Source organism: Ailuropoda melanoleuca, chromosome 13 (genome assembly GCF_002007445.2).
Source record: "Ailuropoda melanoleuca isolate Jingjing chromosome 13, ASM200744v2, whole genome shotgun sequence".
NCBI classification, from domain to species: domain Eukaryota; kingdom Metazoa; phylum Chordata; class Mammalia; order Carnivora; family Ursidae; genus Ailuropoda; species Ailuropoda melanoleuca.
The window spans coordinates 43884193-43906595 of record NC_048230.1 but is presented as its reverse complement, the minus strand read 5'-3'; the positions used below and the strand labels follow the sequence as shown (position 1 = coordinate 43906595).

General features: G+C 61.7%; 1 protein-coding gene across 4 annotated transcripts in view; it reads right to left on the bottom strand.

Annotated features, from left to right (window-relative positions):
- Positions 1 to 6: 6 nt before the first annotated feature.
- The window catches only part of RPTOR (regulatory associated protein of MTOR complex 1), a 335634-nt gene continuing 313237 nt past the window's right edge, over positions 7 to 22403 (bottom strand). For all 4 annotated transcript variants that reach the window (XM_002921791.4, XM_019802367.2, XM_034640603.1 and 1 more), the window contains 9 exons: positions 20048 to 20162; positions 18438 to 18562; positions 16191 to 16295; positions 6533 to 6639; positions 4983 to 5110; positions 3591 to 3677; positions 2585 to 2701; positions 2139 to 2268; positions 7 to 1521 (listed from right to left, as the gene is read on the bottom strand). In XM_002921791.4, the coding sequence (XP_002921837.1) occupies positions 1453 to 1521; positions 2139 to 2268; positions 2585 to 2701; positions 3591 to 3677; positions 4983 to 5110; positions 6533 to 6639; positions 16191 to 16295; positions 18438 to 18562; positions 20048 to 20162 (983 nt within the window). In that variant the 3' untranslated portion in view covers positions 7 to 1452. The remainder of the gene's footprint in view (positions 1522 to 2138; positions 2269 to 2584; positions 2702 to 3590; positions 3678 to 4982; positions 5111 to 6532; positions 6640 to 16190; positions 16296 to 18437; positions 18563 to 20047; positions 20163 to 22403) is intronic.

Below are 22403 nucleotides of genomic sequence, written 5' to 3'. Positions count from 1 at the left end.
CGGAGCCGGCTCCCGGGGTGCACGCACGTCCTCCCGGCCGCGGAGCTCGGTGCCGCCCGGCGCCCGGGGCACGGCCCTGGCGTTGGCAGAGCGCCGGCCGCAGCACGAGGGCACTCACATTCCCACTATTATGGCCTCGTAGTGGCAAAATTAGTTAAGCCAGCTCACTCCTCTATCTGAATAATCTTGATTCCCAAGGAAAATGGAAAAAATGCCTTTCAGAATATCGTCGTGGTTTTGTTTTTCAAGCGCTGTTTGTCATTGCTTAGCACGTTCTCTGTTGTGCTTCCTGGGGCTAAACCATCCCCGTGGCTCCGAGGTCGCGCACGTACGCGTGAAGACACGCACGCACGCCTGTGTGTGACATGCACAGACGCCCTGACCCATGCCAAAGCAATCACCAAGAAACTTTTTTGCATTACTCGCTGCCAGACACAAACTTCTGCTGCCCCAGCGAGACGCATCCAAGATGGGCCACTGCTGACCCACAGACGCCCTTGGGGCTCCAGCTGCCCCGCACTGTGCATGCGTGTGATGCCTGTGCAAGTGAGGAGGCTATGGGACTACACAAGTGTGTACTCATGGGTCGGCTCGGGTGTGCAGACCACGGGCCCTGCACATGCGTGTACAGCCGTGTGGGAGGCCACAGGCCTGGGTGGCTGTCACCACACCTGTCTGGGGAACAGCAGCAACTTGAGAGAAACAGGCCCTGTGGCCCAAGGCGGTGGCTGAATGGCCAAGGACCTGCCTCACCTGTCCAAAGCCACAGGCCCCTCCCGTTAGCGGGTCTGTGGTGAGAGGGGCCTGTGCTGGGAAGGTGGCCTGCGTGGCGGAGGGGCACTGCCAGTCCTCGCACCGTTTGGCCACGAAGGCCCCCAGTGGGCGAGGACTGGTGGTGGGCGGGAGGCTTGGGCTGTCTCCTTCTACATGTGCCGGCTCTGTCTCTTGAATGCCTCCCTCTCCCAGCCGGCTTGGAAATGCCCCCAGGAGCGCGTGTGCAGAAAACGACCCGGGCTAGCTTGCAGCCAGGGGGATGCAGCCCAGGCTGGTTCATGGCCAAGCGGCGGCCCAGAGACCCAGGTTGAGCCCTTGCGCTCCCTTGTCCGCCAGGGTGGTTGAGCCCTGGGGAGCTGGCTTCTGTCTCGGAGCTTTTGTAGAGCCAATGCTCGGGTCCCTTGCAAAATAGAACAAGTGTGTTTCCTCCTTTAAAAATCTCAGAAGCAAAACAGGATGGGAAGGGTGCTGGGATGTCTGTGACTGTCCTCGGGCTGTCACACGGCAGGACTCCACCAGAGGCCCCTTCCCTGGGCTCCTGGGCGTGACAGCGGCCACAGACGGACGGACAGACAGACAGCGAGGGGCCTCCCGGAGCCCTCGGCAGCAGGTCAGGACCAGTGTTCAGGGCGGCGTGGTGGATGCACTATGTACACGGAGGCCTGGCGGGGGGCGCCGCTATCTGGCGCGCTTCTCCACCGAGTACACGGAGATGTAGTAGTCGTTGCTCCCCACGGCCAGGTGCGGCTGCAGAGGAGAGCAGGGCAGGTGAGCGGGCGGGTGCTGGGCACGGCGCCGTGCGGCTGCCTCACCCCCACCCTGCTGCGGCTCTCAGCAGAGGCCCGCACCCCGCCACAGGGACACGGGGGCTCCCCACAGCTCCCTGCAGGGATGGTCCGGGAACCCGGTGCTGCGCATCCGGGCGGAGAGCCCCGTGCTGCATGGGGGCCTCCGGCGGAGCCCACAGACTCGTGAGCAACCGTAAGGGATGGGCTGCCCCTCCCCAGGGAGCACAGGCTGGGCGAGGACGCCCCAGCACCCTCCTCACTGCACGGCTTCTCCAGGGATGGCATCAGGACAGGGGCCAAAGGTGAGAGGAAGAGGGGGGCTGTCTCATGTCTGTGCACCCCACGACCCCCTGCCTGACGGGGGTCTGGTGCTGCTGTTGGAGGCAGTCTGGGGGTCACGACCCCTGGAGACCCCGGGACCTGACAAGATCTTATTTCGTGCCGTTCCTGGACACAGGGCGGGAGAAGCCAGCCGGCCGCCTGTGGTGTGGGGTGGGGCCTGGCTGGAGCCCCACCTGCCTGTCCCTCCGTGTCGCCCTGCATCCCCCCGTGTCCCGGGTGTGGGGAGACACAGACCCAGTGCGGGTGGAAGGCCAGGCAGCTGATGGCCCCGACGCGCTGGCCCATAAAGCCGTCGTAGTACTTGATGTGGTTGATGAGCTCCCCGCTCCCGCTGTAGACGGCCGTGAACTGGTTCATGGAGCCGCTGCACACGAGAGGGTCTGGCGTGAGCCTTCCTGCCCGGCCCAGGGGCGAAGCATGGGGGGGGCGGCAGGTGCGTCCACAGGGAGAGGGGGCCCCCTCTGCTCTCACACAGGCACCGTCCCAGACACGGGGCTGACCTGCCCGCCCATCAGCCAGGCATGAGGGGTCCCACAATTATGTGGCTCCAAAGAGCTCTCCTTCCCAGGCATGGGGGGGTAGCGCCTGCTGTCTACACAGAGACCCGAGGCGGACCCTGGGTGCTCTGAGATGCTCGGGACAGGAAAGGCTCCTCATTTTCTTTTAGGGTTGGCACCTACCAGGCGATCAGGTTTGCCTGGGGGTGGATGTCGAGGGCCGTGAGCCCCTTCACGATCTGAAGGACGTTCACAGACTCCGGCATCCGAGGGTCAAAGAAGCGCACGTCCCCGTTGACACTGCCGGGAAAGGGTCGCTGCTGGTGAGGCCGGGGCGTGTCGGCCTCCGAGGGCTGGCCGCATGCAGTTTGGGCCCACGCGCACACGTGCTGCTCGAGGCCGAGGCCGGCCGGCCCCTGAGTGCCCAGGAAGGCCCCTGAGGCACAGGAGGAGCCCACACCACGGCCCCGGCAGCCAGGACGGGCACCAAGCCCCCGGACTCCTCCCCAGAGCCAGGACAGGCCCTGCCTCTGAGGCGTGGAGCAGCGGTATGCGAAGACACAGGGGAGGATGTGAGTTATTGGTTTCATTTCCAGCCCGGAGATTAGATTTTGTGCAGCCCGGGATGCAGTTACAAGATGGGAGGGAGGGGAGGTGGGGAGGCTGGGAGGCCGGGAGGACACACGTTGCCCCTGGAGGCCACCTTTCCTGCCCTTGGTCTCTGGTGGGTGTCGTTCTAAGAGCTATGTTGGGGTTTTATACTACAAACAAGGGAGAGAGCATCTCTTTGAAGAAATGGTGGCTTTGTGACAGTAAATTACATTTCGCTGTCCTTTTAACGGGCAAATAAGTACTCGCTGCTCTCAGCACGGGATTTACCGGGCAGACGACGCCCCCACGCAGCGATCCCACAGTGAAAGGCTGGAAGACGCCCGCCCCGCTCCCACGCACACCCGCCGCCGCCACGGAGCCTCCCCTTCCAGCGGGCAAGGCTCTCCCGTGGGAGGGCGAGTGTGGCCCTGGCCTCTCACTGGCCCTGACCTTTCTGGCCAGTTCCAGAGCGGAGGTTAATTACTGCCCAGAAATGCCATCCTTTCCCGGCTGTTTAAGTACCAAGGACATATTTGAAATGGAGGAGAAAATAATGTTTTTACAGCAAAACGGCTCGTAAATCTTCCGTGCTCGTTACCTCACGCTCATGATGTGGCCCTCGGGGTGCTTCTGGAGGTAGGCCTTCACCACCCAGGCCGTGTGCTCCCGGTAGGTCATGACGCGGCTGCAGGGGAGGGGGGACGGGGTCAGAGCCTGGAGGGCTGCCGGCCGCTGGCGCAGGCAGCACCGGAGCAGGGGCTAGGAAGCCGCTGTGACTTCGCACAGAGTGTTTACTTAAAGCCGTCAGGGTCTGCTCCGTCTCGGGGTCAGTGGCCTCCACCCACCGCTCACCATGATGTGGGGCCACGGTCAGGCCCCCTGTGAGCACAGCAGTGCTGGCCCAGAGCCCCCCGGACAGGGCTTCACGCCGCGCAGCTCCCGTCCCGTGACTCGGGGTCAGGAACGAGAACCCCAACTGAGCAGCTGCTGAAGCAGAGACCCCTGGCGCAGAGGACACAAACCACGGGTCACAGCTGGGGTGCGCGGGTGCCCAGCGTCACTGCCCTCAGCACCAGGAGGCCTCAGCCGCACCCTCGGGGCCGCGCCGTGACCCTCGGCTCTTTCTGGGCCAATCTGCGACTTTACTGCCTGCTCCCAGGGTAGCTTTTCAAAACGACGGCTTGAGGGAGAGAAGACTCACCCGTTCAAACGCACCGTGCGTGGGTTTCGGTGAGCGCACAGCGTGTGAAGCACTTCCCCAGCCCAGAGAGAAACCTCACAACGGCGGCTTTCTGGGGTGCTGCCCATTCTCTGTGGGGACCCTCCTGCAGAGAGCCTGCAGGGCACGTGTGGGCCCACCCGGCACCGGCCCGGCCTCAGGTCTGTACTGGGAGACCCCACCTGACGTGGCCTCTGCAGCAAACTGCCTGCCCAGCGGCTCATCCCACGGGGTCCCCTCAGCCCGTGGCCACGTACCTGCCCACTTGCCCCTCCCTTGCCCCTGAAGGCCAGGCTGGATTTTCCGGGACAAGGTGGGTGTTAAACACATGGCCCCAGGGGCCCCAGGGGACTGTGCTGTCCTTTACCAGCCGTGGGGCTCGGGCGAGTGACCGCCAGCTGGACCTCAGCTCCTCACCTGCCCACAGGTAACAGCACTTGCCCCCCAGTGCCTGGCCCCACCTGGCCCCTGGCCTAGGACTTGCCCCCACTGCCCAGAGCAGTTATGACACGCACATCGCTCAGTGCTGCGTGGTGCCCACGCGGGCACTCCACGATGCCGTCCCCTTGCCTGTCCACTGAGCTCAGGGAGGGCGGTACTTGCCAGGTCCTCTGCCCTGCTAGTTTTCCCCTCTACGTGCCATGGGAATGTGGCCTCTGTGGGGGGTGCCCAGTGGGCTTTGGGATGCTCACTCTGTCTGGGTCCAAAAGCCTGGCGGCAACATGACCACCTTGTCTGGAGGGTGCTGGTGTTGGGGGGGGTGCAGATTACCATTCACTGAGCGCCATCCTCCGGTCGTAGACACGGATGGAGCCATCGCCGAGGCCAGCCACGATGAGGGAGCGGTGGGAGTCGCAGGACAGGCTGGTCACGCAGCTGTCAGCACCCGTGGGGATGTCCTGGGGCCAGGCACAGGGACTGTGGTGAGGCCCCCCCAGTGGCCAGGCACGCCACCACCCCTGGTCTGGGACCCCTGCCTTCTTCTCCACTAGGGAAGGCACCGAAGGCCCAGGGAGCTCAAGGGACCCGCAGGGGACCCGAGCTGAGTCAGGCTCACACCCGCCTGAGACCCCATCCCCTGTCCCCAGGGCTGCGACCAGCACACAACTCTGGGGATGGGATTTTGGTGCCAATTAAACTTTCCAGTGTCTCCCTCTTTCCTAAATAGGAAGACGAAGCACATTTTGGTAGGGACAGATCCTCCTAATTAGCTCAGGGAAGGTCTAGGGAGTTCTGCCTCCACAAGCTGCCGCCTGGCCGCTCCTCCTGGTGGCCGTCACTGCCGCAGAAGGGCAGGGGTGATGAATGCCTGGTAGGAAACAGCAGGACACAACAGGGGCCACAAGAGGGAAAGCACTTTCCCATCGTCAGGGGTTTGCTGCTCTCGGGCACACGGGGAAGAAATCCAGCACGTATGAAGTCCGATCCGTTTAAGACGCAACGAGACGAGGGGCTGCAGCCAGCCCTCCGGGACGCACCGCCTGCTGAGAGGACTTGCAGGCGGGAGGGGGCCGGGGACAAGACCAGGGGGCCGAGCTGAAGACAAGCTCTGGGGACACGTTCTCCCGAGTAAGGGCTGCGAGCATCGGGTGTCCACGCTGCACCAGAGGGCTGCAGGGACTGGCCAGCCCTGGGCCCCAGAAAGGACATGTGACAAAGGCTGACTGTGCCATTGCAGGACCTGAGCACAGGGCAGAGGGAGGTCACCTGTGCCCGGGCGGCGGGAGCTTGGACAACAGTGCCCCGGCCTCACGTTGGCTCCCGGTCCCCAGCCCTCCCAGTTCAGCCTGGAGCCCGCCTTCCTCCACTGAGTTCCTGCGTAACGGAGGGCCTGGCGGGAGGCCCAGGGCCGGGGAGGCCCAGGGCCGGGGAGGCCAGAGCTCCTGGGCCTCAAGCCATAGCCAGCACCATCACCTGAAATCTCGGTAGTCCCAAGCTGTCTGCAGCCCTATTGCCCCTTCCAGCATGTCTCTGTCAAAACCAATTCCCTCCTCACTCTGCTGATTAAAACTGGAAATAAAGGATGCTTTAAGAAGCACACAGTCAAATAATTCAGCGTTCCAATTTAAAATGTTTTCACCCTGCTGCTTTCTGATACTCCCTAATTCGCATGGATAAAATAATTTTGGGAAATAATTAGGATCAGCATAGGTTTAATCACGCTGCGATGCAGGGTCAAGTGTCACAATAAATGTGCATCAGGAGACAGCTAGCTCCCGCACACTCCCTCCCCGGCGTGACCCCTACTCCTGCTTCTCCGTGATGAGGGCCTGTCTGGCGGGGGAGCAGGGCTGGGAAGCCGGGCGGGGTGCTGTGCTTACCTGCACCTTCATCTCACGGTCTGTGTCCCAGATCCGGACGATCCGCACGTCCCCGGAGCTCATGAGGAGGCCGGTCTCCTGCTCCCAGTCCACCACCATCCCGGCTCCTGGAGAGACACAGACCACTCCAGCATCACCGTGGGAGTCTGTCCCGGGCAGCCACACAGCACCAAGGAGCGCCACACCACCCACAGCCACGGCTGGATCCCCAACCCCACGGGAGCTCCAGGCTCCTGGTCTGGGTCAGGGCAGCAATTCGGAGTCTTCCCGGATCCCTGCTCTGCCCAGGGGTCTGCCGGCGGGACAGCACCGTCCTAGGGCTGTTTGTTCAAAATGCCCGTCTTCCAAAACCCCAGGGCACAGGGGGCAGCCCTGCAGCTTCAGGGCGGGCATGGAGACGCTTCTCTGGGCCACATCAAGGCTCAAGGACGCGGTTTCTCGGGGCCGAGCGGGAGCTCTGCAGAGGCCAAGCAGAGCGCGCCAGGTGTGGGGTCCAAGCTGGCACCACAGCGTTCCTAAGGAGGCATTAAACCTCACGGGAGGGGCTCTACCTAAAACAAGGTTATGTTTTAAACATTCAGGAGAGATCCCATAGCCACCACTCAGATCTAACAGTGACTGGCATTTCCTTCTTTTTGTTCTTCTGTAAAGAAGCAAGATTTTAGACCCGCGAAAGCCTCACTTGCCCACTCTGATCCTGGCTGAACCGTCCGAAGGCCGAGGGCATCTTCCCAAGCTGGGCCGTGTGCGTCCCCCACCCAGGCGCACCTGTCCACACAAGAGGACAGCTTCTGCTAACACCACCCATCTCACATGGGGCATTTTCTAGGAACCTGTGTTCCTCTTCCAGGTCATGTTGTGAGGACTCATCCTGCCCAGTAGGTTAGGGTCTGATTGACCCACTTATTTCTCTGTTCTCTGACTCTGCAAACTGCGGCTGGAGTGGCCTCACGTGGAGGGAGTCACCCAGGCGGGGGGCGCGCCCCACGGTCCCCAGGCAAGGCCGCATCTGCAGCCGTGGCAGAGACCCACACGGCAGGTTCCCCTAGACCCCGCGGTCGCTGGCGTTTACAGTATTCTACCTCCGCCAGACGCATGCGCTGCGACCTGCATCGTGATGCCAGGAGCTCTTCCTGGCCAGGGACACACCGAGGGTCCGGGCATGGCCAGCAGCAGGGAAAGGCAGACGATTCGGGGGGGGGTGTTCATGATGTGGGGGGAGATGGCACAGGAAGCTCTCTGACCCAGAAAGGAGAGAGGCAGGTGGGTGCCGAGAGTCCCCGTCCCTGGGAAAGCCCCACTGTTTCAGACCCCATTTTTACTGGACTTGATATATTTGGAAACATTGAGGATGGAGAGCTGACTTCTGACCTGGGCCCTTTGCGGCTCATGTCAGTCATGTGCCCCTCAGCACGTCCCTTCTGAAGTCAAAACCCCAAACCAGCGCCAGGGGTGGTCCATATGCATCACTCAACATGGGCTGCAGCCCTTCAGGAACCAGTTCAGAGACCGGAGAGTGGCCCTGGGCCAGCACCCGCTGGGACGCCCAGGTGGCCTGCCCCAGCCCGTGTCCCAGAAACCACTGCCTCACGGGCCAGGTTAGGGAGGGAAATGGACCCCGCCCGCCTGTGAGCCTTCAGTCTGGGGCCCCTCACATGACGGGGCCTGACGCCCTCATGCGGTGGAGAAGAGCACGTGCTGAACGGTGGATGGCCTTGCATCACGGCGCAGGAACGGCCATACAGCCTGGCAGCGCACAGCCTCGTATGGTGGGGGATGCACGACCTTCTACGACAGGGACAGACAGGACTCAAAGGGAAGCTTGTCGAAGGCCCCGAAGGCCCACGTCTAAATGGGGCTAGAAGGTCAGGTGTGACCTGAGAGAAGGACGAAGCTGGACAGGCATGAGTTGGTCACACAGGGGGGCAGTTTGTCTGTCTGTGTCCAACTGGCCTTGGGCAAACCTACATGCTCTCTGGCCCCCAGGTCAAGGTGGGGCCTGGGTTTTCTGCAAAGGCTCCAGCTTCAAGAAGCATTCTTTGTAAAATTTGTAAAACTAAAAGTCATTTGCTTTGTATAAACTCTGTGAGGGTTTTTAAAGAACACGCGAATTCCCAAGTCCGAAAGCACTGTGGTTGGACCACAGGCGCTGGACGTCAGCCTCTAGGCCACTGCCCTGGGGGAGGAGTGGAGGGGAGCATGGCGGGTTGGTGCCGGGTCGCCTCTGTGCCCACCTGACAGCAGCGCTCCCAGCCTGTCCTGGGGACAGAGCCTGGAGAGGCCGCTGCTAAGGATTCTCTCCTGGCGGGACGGGCCTATTGTCCCACACAGCCACAGAGCACACAGGCCCCCGGGGGAGGATATGCAGCGTGGCCGACGCAGCAGAGAGCACACTGCCTGTGTGTTCAGACATCCTTGGCCGGCCCCTGGTGCTCGGTGTCCATGTAGTCAGTGAGGATCTGGAACAGTCTGGGGTCACGGGGACAAGCGGAGAGGGTATGGGGTGGGGAGGGTGACCCAAGGACGTGAGGCAAGAGTCACAGCTGCTCTGCGCCGGGGGTGTGAGAAGCCGGCTTGCTCTGTTCTGTTCTGGATGGCCGACCCAGGCTCGAGCGAAGGGGTGGAGGGCAGCTTTCTTCCTGACGCATCTTCTTCCTGGTGGATTCAACGAGGTGGGTCAGGGCCCACTCTGACGCTCTTGTTCTGACTTAATGGCCTCTCTGAAGACCCTCTCAGGTGCAGTGAGCTGGGTGCTGACACCCCGGGCCTCGGCATCTCCATCTGGCGCAGCGGCTCGGGGAGTGTGTCCGCTCCCACTGTGAGCAGAGGGAGTGATCGCGTGAGCTCTGGATCCCTGTGAACTCCAGACTCTGTGATGCCAAGCAGGTTCTGGGTAAAGTAGCCGGCAGCAAGTGTTGCAGTCAGCGGACTAGAAAGCTGTCTGCACGCTGCACGCGGCTGGGTTTTCCTGAGTCCTGTGCACCATGTCGGGGAGGCAGACGCCGTGCACGTGAGACAAATCTGACCCTAGATAGGACGCACAAGTGCCGGAAATGCGGTGAAAGCCGTATTCTCTGACCCCGTGATCCTGAGACACACAGCACAGAGTGACAGCCCTGGACGTGGAGCCCCCATTGCCAGGAAAGCCACTGCCCGCCCTCAACGCTGGTTTCCTGATCAGAAACACAGGCACATGGCGGTCCTGTCCCACAGGAGGGCCACAGAGGGTACGGATGGGATACCTACGAGCCCCAGTCTTCTGCACGGGATGCTTCCTACACAGGGGCCCCGGGACCCTCAGCCAGCCTGCAGGGCGCGTCCCCTCGGGGCCCCAGGACCCTCAGCTAGCCTGCAGGGCACGTCCCCTCGGGGCCCAGGAACCTCGGCCAGCCTGCAGGCCACATCTTTCCACCATCCCCGTTGCAGTCAAGGACCTAAACTGGTAACTTTCAGAAAAACAAACAAAAGGGAAGTGAGGTGGAGCCAGGACCCCAAATGAGCCCCCCGTATTACTGCCTGGTTCTTCCCGTGGGGCCACGCCACCTCTGCCGGACAGCACGGAAACACAGAAGAACTCGACAACTCAGCTGTCTGCTCTCTTCTAAATGGACAGTGTCCTCAAAACTGGCCTCTGAGATGTGCACGATGGCCAGTAAATGGCCAGAGCCTCTTGCTGCCAGAATACCCGCAGAGCGCTGGCCCGCTGGGGCCCTGGACCCCAGGCACGGCACACCCCTGTCCTTGAGAAGCCACGGCGCAGCCCAGGGGAGGCAGGGGAGGCCCTGTACGGGTGGGGGCACAGCCCAGACCGGGAGGCTGCCCCAGGGCCGTGGTGCTCTAAGGGGAGGTGTGAGAAATCCCGCCGCTGGGATGCAGCTGGTGTGTTAACTCGCAGGGTCAGAGCAACCTATGCAGAAACAAACCTCCTGAGAGAGCCGGAATGCGGTTTGGGGGCCTTAGAGCCTAACCGCTCCGCTGTGTTTGACTGTTTGCAGGTGCCCCTCACCTAAGACAGCGAGGCTCCTGTCTGGAAGGGGGTCTCTCAGAGCTACGCGACTGCGGGGACGAACGCAGGGCTCAGCTCCAACCCTGACCCTCCTCCAGAGAAGGCCCTCCTGCTCCCGCCCGGCCTCCTCTTGTTTCCCACGGGTCCGGAGTCCCAACCATGACTTGCTCCCCAGAAATGGAGTGTGGCCACTGGCGTTCTCACCGACATCTCCTCCAGCCAGCCCCGCGTCTCGACTTCCATGCGGCGGGAGGAGCAGAAGGAGCAAAGGTGCTGGCTGCGTTTTAAGTGATACTCCTAAGATTCATCTTGCCCTCAAATGAGGTGCACCTCACTCCTGTAGGTCACTACCGCTGCAGGGGGCCTCCTCCTTTCTCTGGGCACCCTCACCTCTCCTGTCAGTGTCCTCCTGGGGTGGGTTGGCTTTCTGGGTTTCTGGGAGCGACCAGGCTGCTGTGGACTCCCCCTGCAAAAGGCCGCCGCTGGCTCGCTCCCTGGGGGGGGGCGTGTGCTGCAGGCTGGCCGGTGCAGGCTCTGTGTACGGCTGGGACCCCGCTTTCTGGCCCTGGGGGGTGTGTGTGCTGCAGGCTGGCCGGTGCAGGCTCTGTGTGCAGCCGCATGGAGGTTTTTAAAAGGCTGAGGACTCTGGCCAGCGCAGCAAACTACAGTGCCCGAGCACACGCGACCACGTTCCATGTTCCTGGGATGGCTGACTCCCTGCCCACGGTGGGGTGTGGTGGGCACTCTCCCGAGATGCAGACCCCTAACCCTGCCCGATTCTATCCTGGGTACAGGCTCTGGACGTTACCACCCAATCTGAAACCCGCCAAAGAGGGGACTTCTTCCTCACAACGTGGATCCGCGGCGCAGAGATGGGTTAGGGTACCTGGAACGTGTGGTTCGAAGACCCAAGAGCATCCAGGCCCAGCAGACAGTGGAAACGGACAAACAACATTTTAGAGTCTGGATCTCTGTAACACCGCGGTGGGCCCTCCGGACCCAGCGGCCAGTCCAGACTGCCCTCCAAGGACCCTGTCATGTGGGGCTGACCCCTGGGGGCCCGCCACCCCCAACCTGAGGCAGACCCAGGGGAGCTGTGGTTCTGAACTCTGAGGAGGAGGGGCCGGTCCCCCGGCACCGGTGAGAACCACAGGCCAGCGGCCAGGTGGTCCCCACTCTCCTGTGGGACGTCGGTGCAGAGCCCCCCCGGCATCAGGCCCTGTGAACACCTGCCAGGGGGGGCTGCCCTTCCACGTCCTGCTCGTTCTCCATTCTAGATCAGCTGTGGTTTCTGGAGGAACAGGAGCCGCCATCAGCGCCCGCTCTGGCACACACCGAGCACAGGCTGGCCAGCAGCTCCAGAAGTGCCCGGCTCGAGGCCACTTTGCCCGGGCCACCACGGCTCTTCCGTGGCCCTCAGCCTGCCTGCTTCCAAGCTGCTCCTGTTGGTGAGTATTCACAGTTAACCAAAGGCCCGAGTCGCTGCTCACACGCACCAGGCTGGACAATGTGTTTTTGGCTCTCTGGGGCTGCCGAGGTACAGAAGCGCCCGGGCCCTGTCCTGTCCTGGGCTCTGTCCCACAGTACTGGCCCCGATGACACCAAGCAGCTGAAACAACTAAACCAGGTGCCGTCCGGCCTCTTGCCTTCTCCAGACCCCGTCTGTGGAAGATGGTCCTCTGGGTTTTCTCGAGGTTTTCAGACACAGTGACCCTGTCGTGTCTCTGAGAAGCTCAAGTAGGTCTTTCTGGAAGAGCAGAAGCCCATCTCCTGGTCTGTTTGGTTTTCCCTCTCTCGAGCTTACACGCAGAGAATGAGCTTCCGGAATGGTTCTTCATGAAACACTGAACAGTGAGTCCATGAGATCTGAAGGGACTTGAGCCTCTCGGCCCTTGTTGTGGCGGCTCGGGGACCCCAGACCCACAGCCTCGCCTGCCCTCCTGCGGAGAAAGCCACCAGCTCTTGCAGTGGGCTGCCGGGCACAGGCCAGGATGAAGGCTAGTGCTCTAAACCTGACCTGTAAATCACAGGTCGGCGTCACGTGTGCTGTCGGGTCCGCGAGCCCCATCTTGTCATGAGGTACCACATGGAGAAATTACAAGAGAAAGATGACGCGTCTGGATCGTTGCAGGTTTTGTGTTTGCCAGCCCAGCTCTACAATTGTGTATCCAAACGCAGCTGCGTGTGGGGCTTCTGGGGACTACTAAGCTTATACATGGATTTTTCAGATGGAGACAGATGCCGTAAGAAACTTTAGATTAAATTCTAAAAAGGACTATTTTTCAAAACTCGAGGTGGAAAAACCAATCTTGATCTGGAACGCCTTCTCTGCTCTAATAAAACAGAAACGCCCCTCCTGGTGTCTGGCCTGCAGCTGGGCCATCCAATTTGTCTGGGGGTCTGTGGCCATAACCTCCCTCCAGGGGGTGTCGTCCGGGTCATCTTCCATCCCTAACCGAGGCTGCGCGAGTGCGGTGTGCAGACGAGTCTCCGTGAGAGCTGCAGGAGCCCCATGGGAAGGCAATGCAGCAGGGGGGGTGGGGCAAGGTCCTCAACCCACAGGACGCGAGTCCCTGTCTTCGGGATAAGAGGGCCCAGGAGGTGCAACCACGAGTCTCAGACCCCAGGGAGATTCCTCTCGATGGCTTTCTTTCAGATTTCTTCCCAGAGCCTTACACAGCTCTCGCTCCGTAACACCTGAGTGCCCGCTGGCTGACCATCTTTTGTATGCGAGGGGACAGTGTGGATGGACAGATATGCAAAGTCACAGCCCTAGCCCTCTGCCGCCCGAAGAGCTCCCCAGGCGTAAGAACAGATGCCACCAGCGGAGGAGGAGGGGGCCAGGCTTCTGCCGCACCGCCAGGGCAATCCCTGGGAAGAGAGAAGGCACTCCTGTCCCTGCTTACTGTTGTTGAGACAGACTGAGGCCTTTCGGGCCCGACCTCCGAGGACACAGAGATCATGGGTTTCCTGTGCAGCTGAGTTGGCCAGAGCAGTTACCAAAGTCAAACAGGCCCAAAGCGTTGGAAGAACACACAAGTAGAAAGAAGCAGGAGAGGGTGGCAGGTGGGGGCGACCAAGGCCACAGCGTGCCACAGTCCAGACCAAAGGGGCTGACCTCGTCAAAAATGGACCTGACAGCTGTGGAAACTCAGGTACCAGGGTTTTTGGTCCAAACATAAAGTCTCTCCCTAGGTGGGAAACCAGAAAGGGCTGTGTTACATCGTGAAAGCCAACCAAACGTGCCATCGAGTGCGTGTCATTCTGCTGTGGCCGGTCCAGGGAGGCCTCCGAGTGCGGAGAAGGCACCGTCCGCACGGCAGCTCGGTGGCCAGAAGGGCACGGGGTTGGTGCGGCCCAGCTGCCCGAGCTGCCCCGGTGGCCACGCCACAGCAGGGACAGGGTGGCAGGGAGCACTGGGGGGGCCCATCTGTGGTTCTACCCCAGAACACGTGCACGTGAGTGCCCGTGTGCATGTGCACGACTGTGTGCGTGTGCGCACACGTCAGCCGGAGGTACTTCTGGCTGACAGCGCACGGGCCCTGCTCACAGTTCACGAGACTCTCTGTGAGCAACGGTGCCTTCTCCTCCATCCCAGACCGCGGACTCGGACCTCCTGCAACGAGCTGCCAGACAGCGGCCTGATGCCTGGATTCCCGCTGCGGAGAGCCGAGTGAAGGGCTTCCTGGCCAGCGGTGCTCTAGCCACCTGGTCACCCCAAGTTCTCTGAGTGTGCAGACTTTCTCAGGGGACGAGCCCCGCCCATGAGTTCTGCAGCTGGCGGGCGGGGGGCCAGCATGTCTCCTCCTGCACAGAGAGCTTGCAGGGCCGGCTGGAGCCCCTGTACGGGTGACCTGGAGCAGGGAAGGTCCCCCAGACCACAACCAGAACTCGGAAGGGTCCTGCCTTGTGCTGCGGGGGGTGCCCCAGATGCTGAAAAGCAATGGCCACGGGAGTGGCTCTTGGCATCCTCACTCCGTGTCCTCACTTCGTGTCTCTGTAGATGTCTCCCTAGGGTGGCAGCCCAGACCTCTGCTGACTGTCACATCAGAGGCCAGGACTGGTTCCGGGCTAGGCTGGGGGAAGGAAGGCAGGAGTTGATGGGCAGAAGGTGACCAGGGGTTGGCACAAGGGACAGAATTCCACCAGACCTGACCGCTGGCTACGGAGTTCAGATCCCGAAATGGGAGTTACAATCAGAGAGGCTGTACGGGCTGCAGGGAGTGGGGCAGAGAGGCGGGCAGATGCAAAATGAATCAACAACCAGTGTATCCCGAGCTGTCGCTGGGCTCCTGGCTTTCCCACCCTCTGTCCTGACCCAGAGCCCCTGCCGTGCCTGCACAGGGGTCTCTGGCACTGTGTGCAGGGGCTGGCGGGGTGGCTGGGGCCTGGGGTGTGTCACTTCTGGATAGCGGTAGGAAGTGAAGGACCAAAACCTCGTCTTCAGGCCCACCACCTGCAGGGTGGGCTGCAAGCACGAGTGCCTGGGTCAGGGCGGGGCGTCATGGGGTGTCAGATCTGCCAGCATGGCCGGGGTGGTGGGGTCTGTGGGGCAGACAAGCCTTTGCTCTCATCTGAGAAAACCGAGACAGAGGCGGAAGGACACGGTGACCGTCGCTTCTTCATCCCCATCGGCATGTGACCTAGCCTGAAGGGGCCCAGGCAACACAGAGGAGGCCGTGCTGGGGCCTTAGGTGGCAGAGATAGACACGGATGGCTATTTTATTCCTAAGATAATTAAAAAATACAGCGACATTTTAAAGCACCCACAAGGAGCAGTCTGCCTAGAGCCGCCCGTGCTGGGGCTGGGCAGCCTCTCCTGCATGAGGTCACCTACCAAGGTCGGTGACTCCCCAGGGCAGGTGCTCAGACAGAGGGGAGAGAAGGAGCCACAGCGATGACTGGCCGTGAAGAGCATGGCCGCCCAATGCCGGGACACAGAGAAGGCCACGTGGGAAGTGGACGGAGTCGCAGCAAGGCCAGGCCGGCAGTGCAGGGACAGGAGGACTGAGCCGCTTTCCCTGTCCTTTCAGTGGCAAGACCATGCACGACCCCCACGGCTGGGTGTCCCGGGAACCCAGACCTGACAGACTGTCAACGTGCAGTGGCAACACAGCGGGCCCGTGAGTGGAGAAGAGCCCGCCACCAGGCCAGCTCCCGCCCTGGCCCCTGAAGGACCGGCCTGCGGGATGGCGGTTGTGCCCACCCCACAGGCAGCAGGCAGAGCTGGCCGGCCGCGCCGCAGCCACACCTGCTCAGCTCCGAGAGCACCTCTGTCGGCCCCGCGAGGGCCCGGCGAGCGTTCTTGGCCCCCACCATCCAGACAGACACACCTGCGTGCCGCGACGCTCTCCTTGCCCACAGGAGTTAGTCTGGGCACAAAGAGCACAGAACGCAGGTTCCCCAGGCCCCCAGCGGTGGGTCCTTTCCCAGCCACAGAGGCTGCGAGCTAAGGGGAGCGTGGGGCAGGTGCATGCCTCAGACGGGCCCCGACTCCTGATGAGGAAGCACTTCATGGCAACCGGGAGAAGGGAGCCGGCTGGCTTATGGTTTGGGGAGTCTGAAGGCGGCCTGGGGGGAGCCACCTCTAAGGGGGACGCGGGTGGCTGGGCCCGGCAGCCTGGGGCTGTGCCACTCCCGGGGAGGACCCACCTCTGGTTGTGGGCAGCATGTCCGAGAGCCCCTGCCAAGCAGTCACCATCTCTGGGTTCTTTTCCAAATCCGCGAAGTTCTTCCAGACTCTGATGGCACCATCATCTTGGGGAGAGAAGGGCAGGAGGTGAGAACGCAGGCCTGGCTGCTGGGGCGCACGGAGGAAGGCCCGAGGTGACAGGTGACGGTGCCACGAGACAGGAGACTCTGCGGGTTTCCCTCTCCCGTGAGGTGGCCCAGTGTAGGAGCAGTGGGGCCGGGTCCTGGGAGGCCCGTGTCCACCCAGGCAACCTCAGACTCTGGGCCGCAGGGGACGCCGCAGCAGGGACGCAGTGGGACCCGCCACTACCCTTGACCTCTGACCTCAGGTGGCCCCCCTTCCCTCCAGTGACTCAGTCGTGCCAAGTCAGGCCTTCAGCCGCACCCCTTCCTGTCTCTGCCCCACAGGTGGGCCCTCAGCTTGTGGCCCCGCAGGCTCCCCACAGCAGGGGTGGACTGGCCGCCCCTCCCTGCACTGACACTCAGCCCAGGGCCTTCGCGCTCTTCCGCGAGCCTGAGTGGCGTGAGCGTGCGGCTCCACCCCGTGTCCTTCCTCCTGGCATTGCTCACAGCCACCCCAGACCCCGCTCTCCGACTCACCAGCCCCTCATGTGTGGCCCTGAGGCGACTCCCGCCTGGGGGATGGCACCTGCCTCATACCACGGAGGGAGGACGAGGTCACTCGAATGTCTGCGGGGCTGCATCCCCGCCTACGCCCGTCCCTGGTCTCTGTGACAGTGAACTTTCCCTGCTCTGGGACCCAAGCCCTGTGCTCCTCCATTGGGACCCCCTGGGGACCCTCTCCTGTGCCCGCTGTGCTGGGAAATCACCCTCTCCCCACCTCCTCGGCGCTCAGAGGTGCTCAGTGTGACCTGTCTTACAGCCTCCGCTGAGCCGCCCTGGCTTCCCCCTCCCCCACTGCCCCGGGTGCTCGTCCGCCCCTCTGCCCTGATGTCTGCAGCGGAAGGAATGGCTGTGGCTCGACTTCATCTGGTCCTGAGGTGGCGCTGCCTGGGAGGGAGGCCGCCAGCAGGACCTTTCCCCACGGGCACAGCCTTCACAGTGGGGCCCAGGAACCCTCTGAAGGAAGGGGGAGGCGGCGTTCCAAGTGCAGTCAGCTCAACTATGTCGATGGCTCAGAAGCTCAGGCCTAACGCGAGCCAGGCCAGGCTAGGCCATGATGGAAACATGCCCAGGACAGGACGGGACAGACCCAAGACAGGGCAGGGACATGCCCAGGACAGGACGGGACAGACCCAGGACAGGGCAGGGACAGGACAGGCCATGATGGGAACATGCCCAGGCCACGATAGGGACAGACCCAGGATAGGACAGGGACAGACCCAGGATAGGACAGGACAGGACAGGGCAGGACCCAGGATAGGACAGGGCAAGGCCCAGGACAGGACAGGGACAGACCCAGGATAGGACAGGGACAAACCCAGGATAGGACAGGACAGGGACAGGCCCAGGATAGGACAGGACAGGGACAGGCCCAGAATAGGACAGCACAGGACTGGGGTAATGTGGGCAGCCAGCCTGCATGCCTACCTCGGCCCTCCTCTCCCTCTTGCCTTGTGCGCTCCCTTCGCCTGCCTGCCTGTCCCACCCCAGGCCTGTCATCCCCGAAGGAGGTGCAGTTCGACCAACAGTGACTTCTCAGCACCCACAAACAGTGGGATCTCTTCTTAAAACAGCTAAAGGAGCCGGCTGTCACCCGGGCTGGCTCACTGGGAAACCCATTGCCGGGAGGGGTAAACGTGACATTTCAGACCCAGAAAGCGAGCACGAGGCCCAGCACTGGCAGCGACCTGCCAGGGTGCAGAAGCCTGGCCTGAAGAGGAGCTGGATGCATGGTGACCAGCTGGCAGTGAGGGCGGGAGACCCCACGGGGGCCAAGGCAGCACCTGCCTCCCTCACCCTCTGCGCTCCAGGACCACCCCCCCGCCCCTGCCTTGCCTCCAAGGGCATCACAGGGGCCACAGGGACAGAGGCTGACAGGGCCTTTCCTGGTCAGCAGAGGCCTGGGCCCCAGAGGAGGCACTGGTCACCTGCTTGCCTTGCTGTATGTGGGGAAGCCCGTTCCCCGGGAAACCTCCTGCCTTTTCGGTGACGGTGGCCTTCGCTGTGAGCAGTGCCCTTTGTCCAAGGAACCATCAGGGTCAGCTGTGTGTGAGTACGAGCCCCGGCCCCGCATGCTCCACTCACCCGTGGCCGTGAGCAGCAGCGAGCAGTCCTGGCCGTTCAGGTACTCCATGGCGGTGACCCTGGTGTACCGAGGGTTTCCGTTGTGGAAGTAATCCAGCTTCTCCCCTTTCTCCCAGTCCCAAAAACTTTGGGGAAGGAGAGAGGAAGGTCGGTCATCAGGGAAATGCAAACAAAAGCCACAGGGCGATCCCCCCTCACACCTGCTAGGGTGGCCACTCGCAAACCCACGGAGAGCCACGAGCTCTGGGAGGATGTGGAAAAACAGCCCACGTGCACAGCTGCTGGGCGTTGGTACAGGGGCCCCCAGGGGGTCGGTCACGGTGGTCCCACCGCTGGGTGCGCTGAGACATCAGTCCGTCCACGTCACAGTAGTCTGGTTCACAGCCGCCAATGGGACGGCCATGATAAAGACATGGGCGCAAAGCGACAAGGAGGACACAGTGCTGTGTCTGGGAGATATGGAGCGAATGAGCAACATCCCGCAGCACTGTTATAATTTCAATTATTAAGAATACACGACCGTCTACAGAATCTTCAATAAACATTTCTGCTTCTATTTTAAAGGGAGCTGTTAAAAATACAAATGGGTGGGTGGCCCGGAGCCAATTAGAATCTGAGATAAAGTTCAGCTCCTTCAGTATTGAATAGAAGCTGTTCGAGGGCAGACCTCGAAGACTCCGTCCTCCATGGTGATTTTTGCTTTGTTGCTTCCTTTTCTAACAAAATCAAACCCAATAAATCACCAAGTCAGACTTTATGCTACTTTATGTGTTGCCTCCTTTTGAGTTAAAAGTGGACATATGTTTTAAAAAAGAAAAAAAAAAGGCTGACCATATGAACATATTGAAAGAACAAATGTGGAAATGACCCACGTGTCCATCGCTGGATGGACTTTAGATAAAGCGTGGTCCATCCACACATGGGGCTGTCACCGGCCTGCACGGGGGGACATCCTGACACCTGCCACAAGGTGGCCGGACCTCGAGGGCACCGCGTTCAGTGCAAGGGGCCAGACATACAAGGGCAAGTGAGGTCCCTGGGGCCTCAGATCCGGGGACAGACAGTGGACGGTGGGCGCCAGGGGCTGGGGGAGCAGAAGGCAGAGTTAGCGACTAATGGCGACAGACTGTCAGTCTTACAAGACAGGAAGAGCTCCGGAGGCGGACGGCGGTGGCGGCCGCGCAGCAGGGTGAACGCGCCTGGTGCTCCGGAACGGCGCACTTAGGCACGGTTACGGTGCTAAATTTTGTGTGTATTTTGCCAGGATAAAGAAAAGGGGAAGAGGAAACAGAGGTGAGAACACCCCTGATCCCCTCCCCCACGAAGTGGGTACGTTCTCCATGGCAAAAGGGCAACGCCTGTCATAAATTAAACTTGGTGCCTTACTGCTAGTTTCTTCACAGGTGGTAACAAGAGCGCAGCCCTCGTGCGTGCGTCTCCAGCACGGTGCGGTTTCGAGGAGCCCACCATGGATGCTGGCGCCAACGCCCCAAGCTCCTGTCACCACCCCGCCCATTTCTCTGCGTGTTCCCGAGCCCTGCCCCCCGCAGCGCCCTGGAGGGCTTGCGGCGCGTGGCTGTCCCCAGCTGAGACACAAGCGCCCTGCATACCAGATGCTGTCTTTGTCAGCCACGGCCACACATGGTGTAAAGGGGTGGAACTTGACCACGGAGGGGACGCCGGGATTCCTGTTGAGAAATATCTGGTCGTCCAGTTTGGCGATACCTGCCCAAAGAGACACACAGCGATGGGCCTCAACGTACAGCACCCGGATGACGTCGTGCTAGCACGGCCTCCCATCTGGGGACCTGGGAGGGCACAGGGGACACACAGGCCAAGCAGGGGTCGGACGAGGGCCTGGCTCCCCGCCCCCCTACAGCTCCCAGCACGAGGCGGATACGCGGCGAGTTTTCAGCCGGGGCCTATCAAGTCTACACACGATGACGCACGAGCTGAGCTCGGAGAAGTGCGATGGGGTAGGAGTTTATGAAGAAAGCGGAAGGGCCGCCATTTCCAACTCAGCCCCAGGTGGCAGGCAGCATGGGGCACACGCGCAGCCGAAGTCCTGGTGGGCCCCTCGGGAGGGTGGTCCCTAATCTCCACAGATCACGGGGGAGCTGAATGGGGATTTACTCACTGGGCCCCAAACAGCAGCACCAGGAAAGAGGCCCTTTGGGGCTCTGAAGGAGTTTGTTTTAGAAAAACTATTAAAAGAGGCTAAAAAGGCCAAGAGGTCAAGACAGGGTTAGATGCGTTTTTGGTGACGAACTCGTGGCTAATCCTGAGCAGCCAGGGGCACGGGGTCCTACAGTGTCGTGACCTTGGGCGCCGGCCTGGCCCCAGGGACCCTGGAGGGTGCTGGCCTCACGGTGATCCTGGTCCTTCACACCTGCCCCCTCCCTGCTGAAACAGCAAACACTGAAAACCACCTGAGGACAAGGTCGAGGGCCCCAGAGGTGGTGCCCGCAGCGGCGGCATGCTCTCACCCAGAGACGTCCTCACCCTTGGCCGCGGGTGTCTGTGGAGGGGCCCAGACCGCGGGATGCTGGGAGACACTGGGGACACCCGGCTCCCAAGTCAGGGTGCACTGCGCGTGACAACATGGTCCTGCTGGCTGAGGCGGCTGGGGCGACGCTGGGCACAGGTCACAGGGCTGATCTACGGGCACCATTCCCCTTTCTCATCGGTGCCCTGTGGCTCTCAGAAAGAACACTGCACACTGACTGCGGACAATGCACGGGCAGCTGAGCGGGAGAGTGGTGTCACCAGCGTCCCCTTCTGTGGTGGCGGGGTCCACCGCACAGACCTCTGCATCTAGAAGTCCCACTGGCTGACGTCTCCAGTGGCTACGTCCAGGAGCTCCCCCTACTCTGTTCTAACAAGGAGGCGTCTCTTTCCCACAAAGACCGGAAAAGAGAACCCTGACCCTGGTTTACAAAGACAGTCATTTGTTTTTGTCCAGAGAACCCAGCTGTTTCTCAAGAGCCCCCAGCCCTGAGTGTGGCTTTGCTCTTGTGGCCAGTCTGCCTCCAGATGCCTAAGCATGGGTGGCAGACTCGGCTTCCCTGTGGCCCGTAGAACCAGGGTCCTGAGGAACAGCAGACTTTTGAGAGGACAGTCTCCCGATGCCCTAATTCCCAGAGCGCCCATCAGGCTCTGGCGGCTCTGTTCTCTCCTCGAGAAGAAAGCCGTGGGGCATGGCAGGCCCTGGCTGCGTGCGTTCGGGTGCTGACGGCCGGGCCAGCAGACACCGAGTTCCAGAACACTAGAGTGCTTTAAATCCAGCTGCCGACAGCCCCTTCACGGAGGCACAGAGCTACGAGCAGCCGAGACTGGTTTTCAGCAGAAGGGACTATACGCACTAATGAAACACGGCCCCGAGGCAATTTATGGGACAGCGCTGAACACGGGACGGCTGTGCATGGAAGTGGCCTCTGGAGCAGCCACCTGTGCGCCTGCCCAGCTGAGCACGTCTGCGGGACAGCCTGTCTCATGGGCCCTCACCCCTGACTTGAAAAAGGAACCCATCACAATCATCACAATTTTAGAGAGGAGAAAGGCAAGGTCAAACAGTCAACAGAATGGCCGAGAGTCCGTGACCTCCCGCTGTGTGGGGACCCGGGCAGCTTCGGTCCACCGTCTGGTCAGCCCAGTGACTAGGGCTGCGCTGGCTCCTCAGAAGACATAAACGCACCCCATGTCTCGGTGCACCCGGAAGCAGGGACCGAGGCAGCCCAGGAGCCAGGGCTTTATGGCTGTCCACCCCCCAGGGGGAGGGGAGGAGAGAGGCTGCCTGGCGTGCCCGTCCCCATCCCTGTCCCGACCACACAGCGGGGGCCTGAGGCTGCCCCTCCCTCCCTGCCTCATGCCCAGGGCGTGTGGCTCAGCCCTGCTGGCAGCCCCTCTGTGGCCGCTTCAGTGCGGGTGAGGTTGGGGGCACGCAGAGGGGGCGGTTTGGCATCTCTT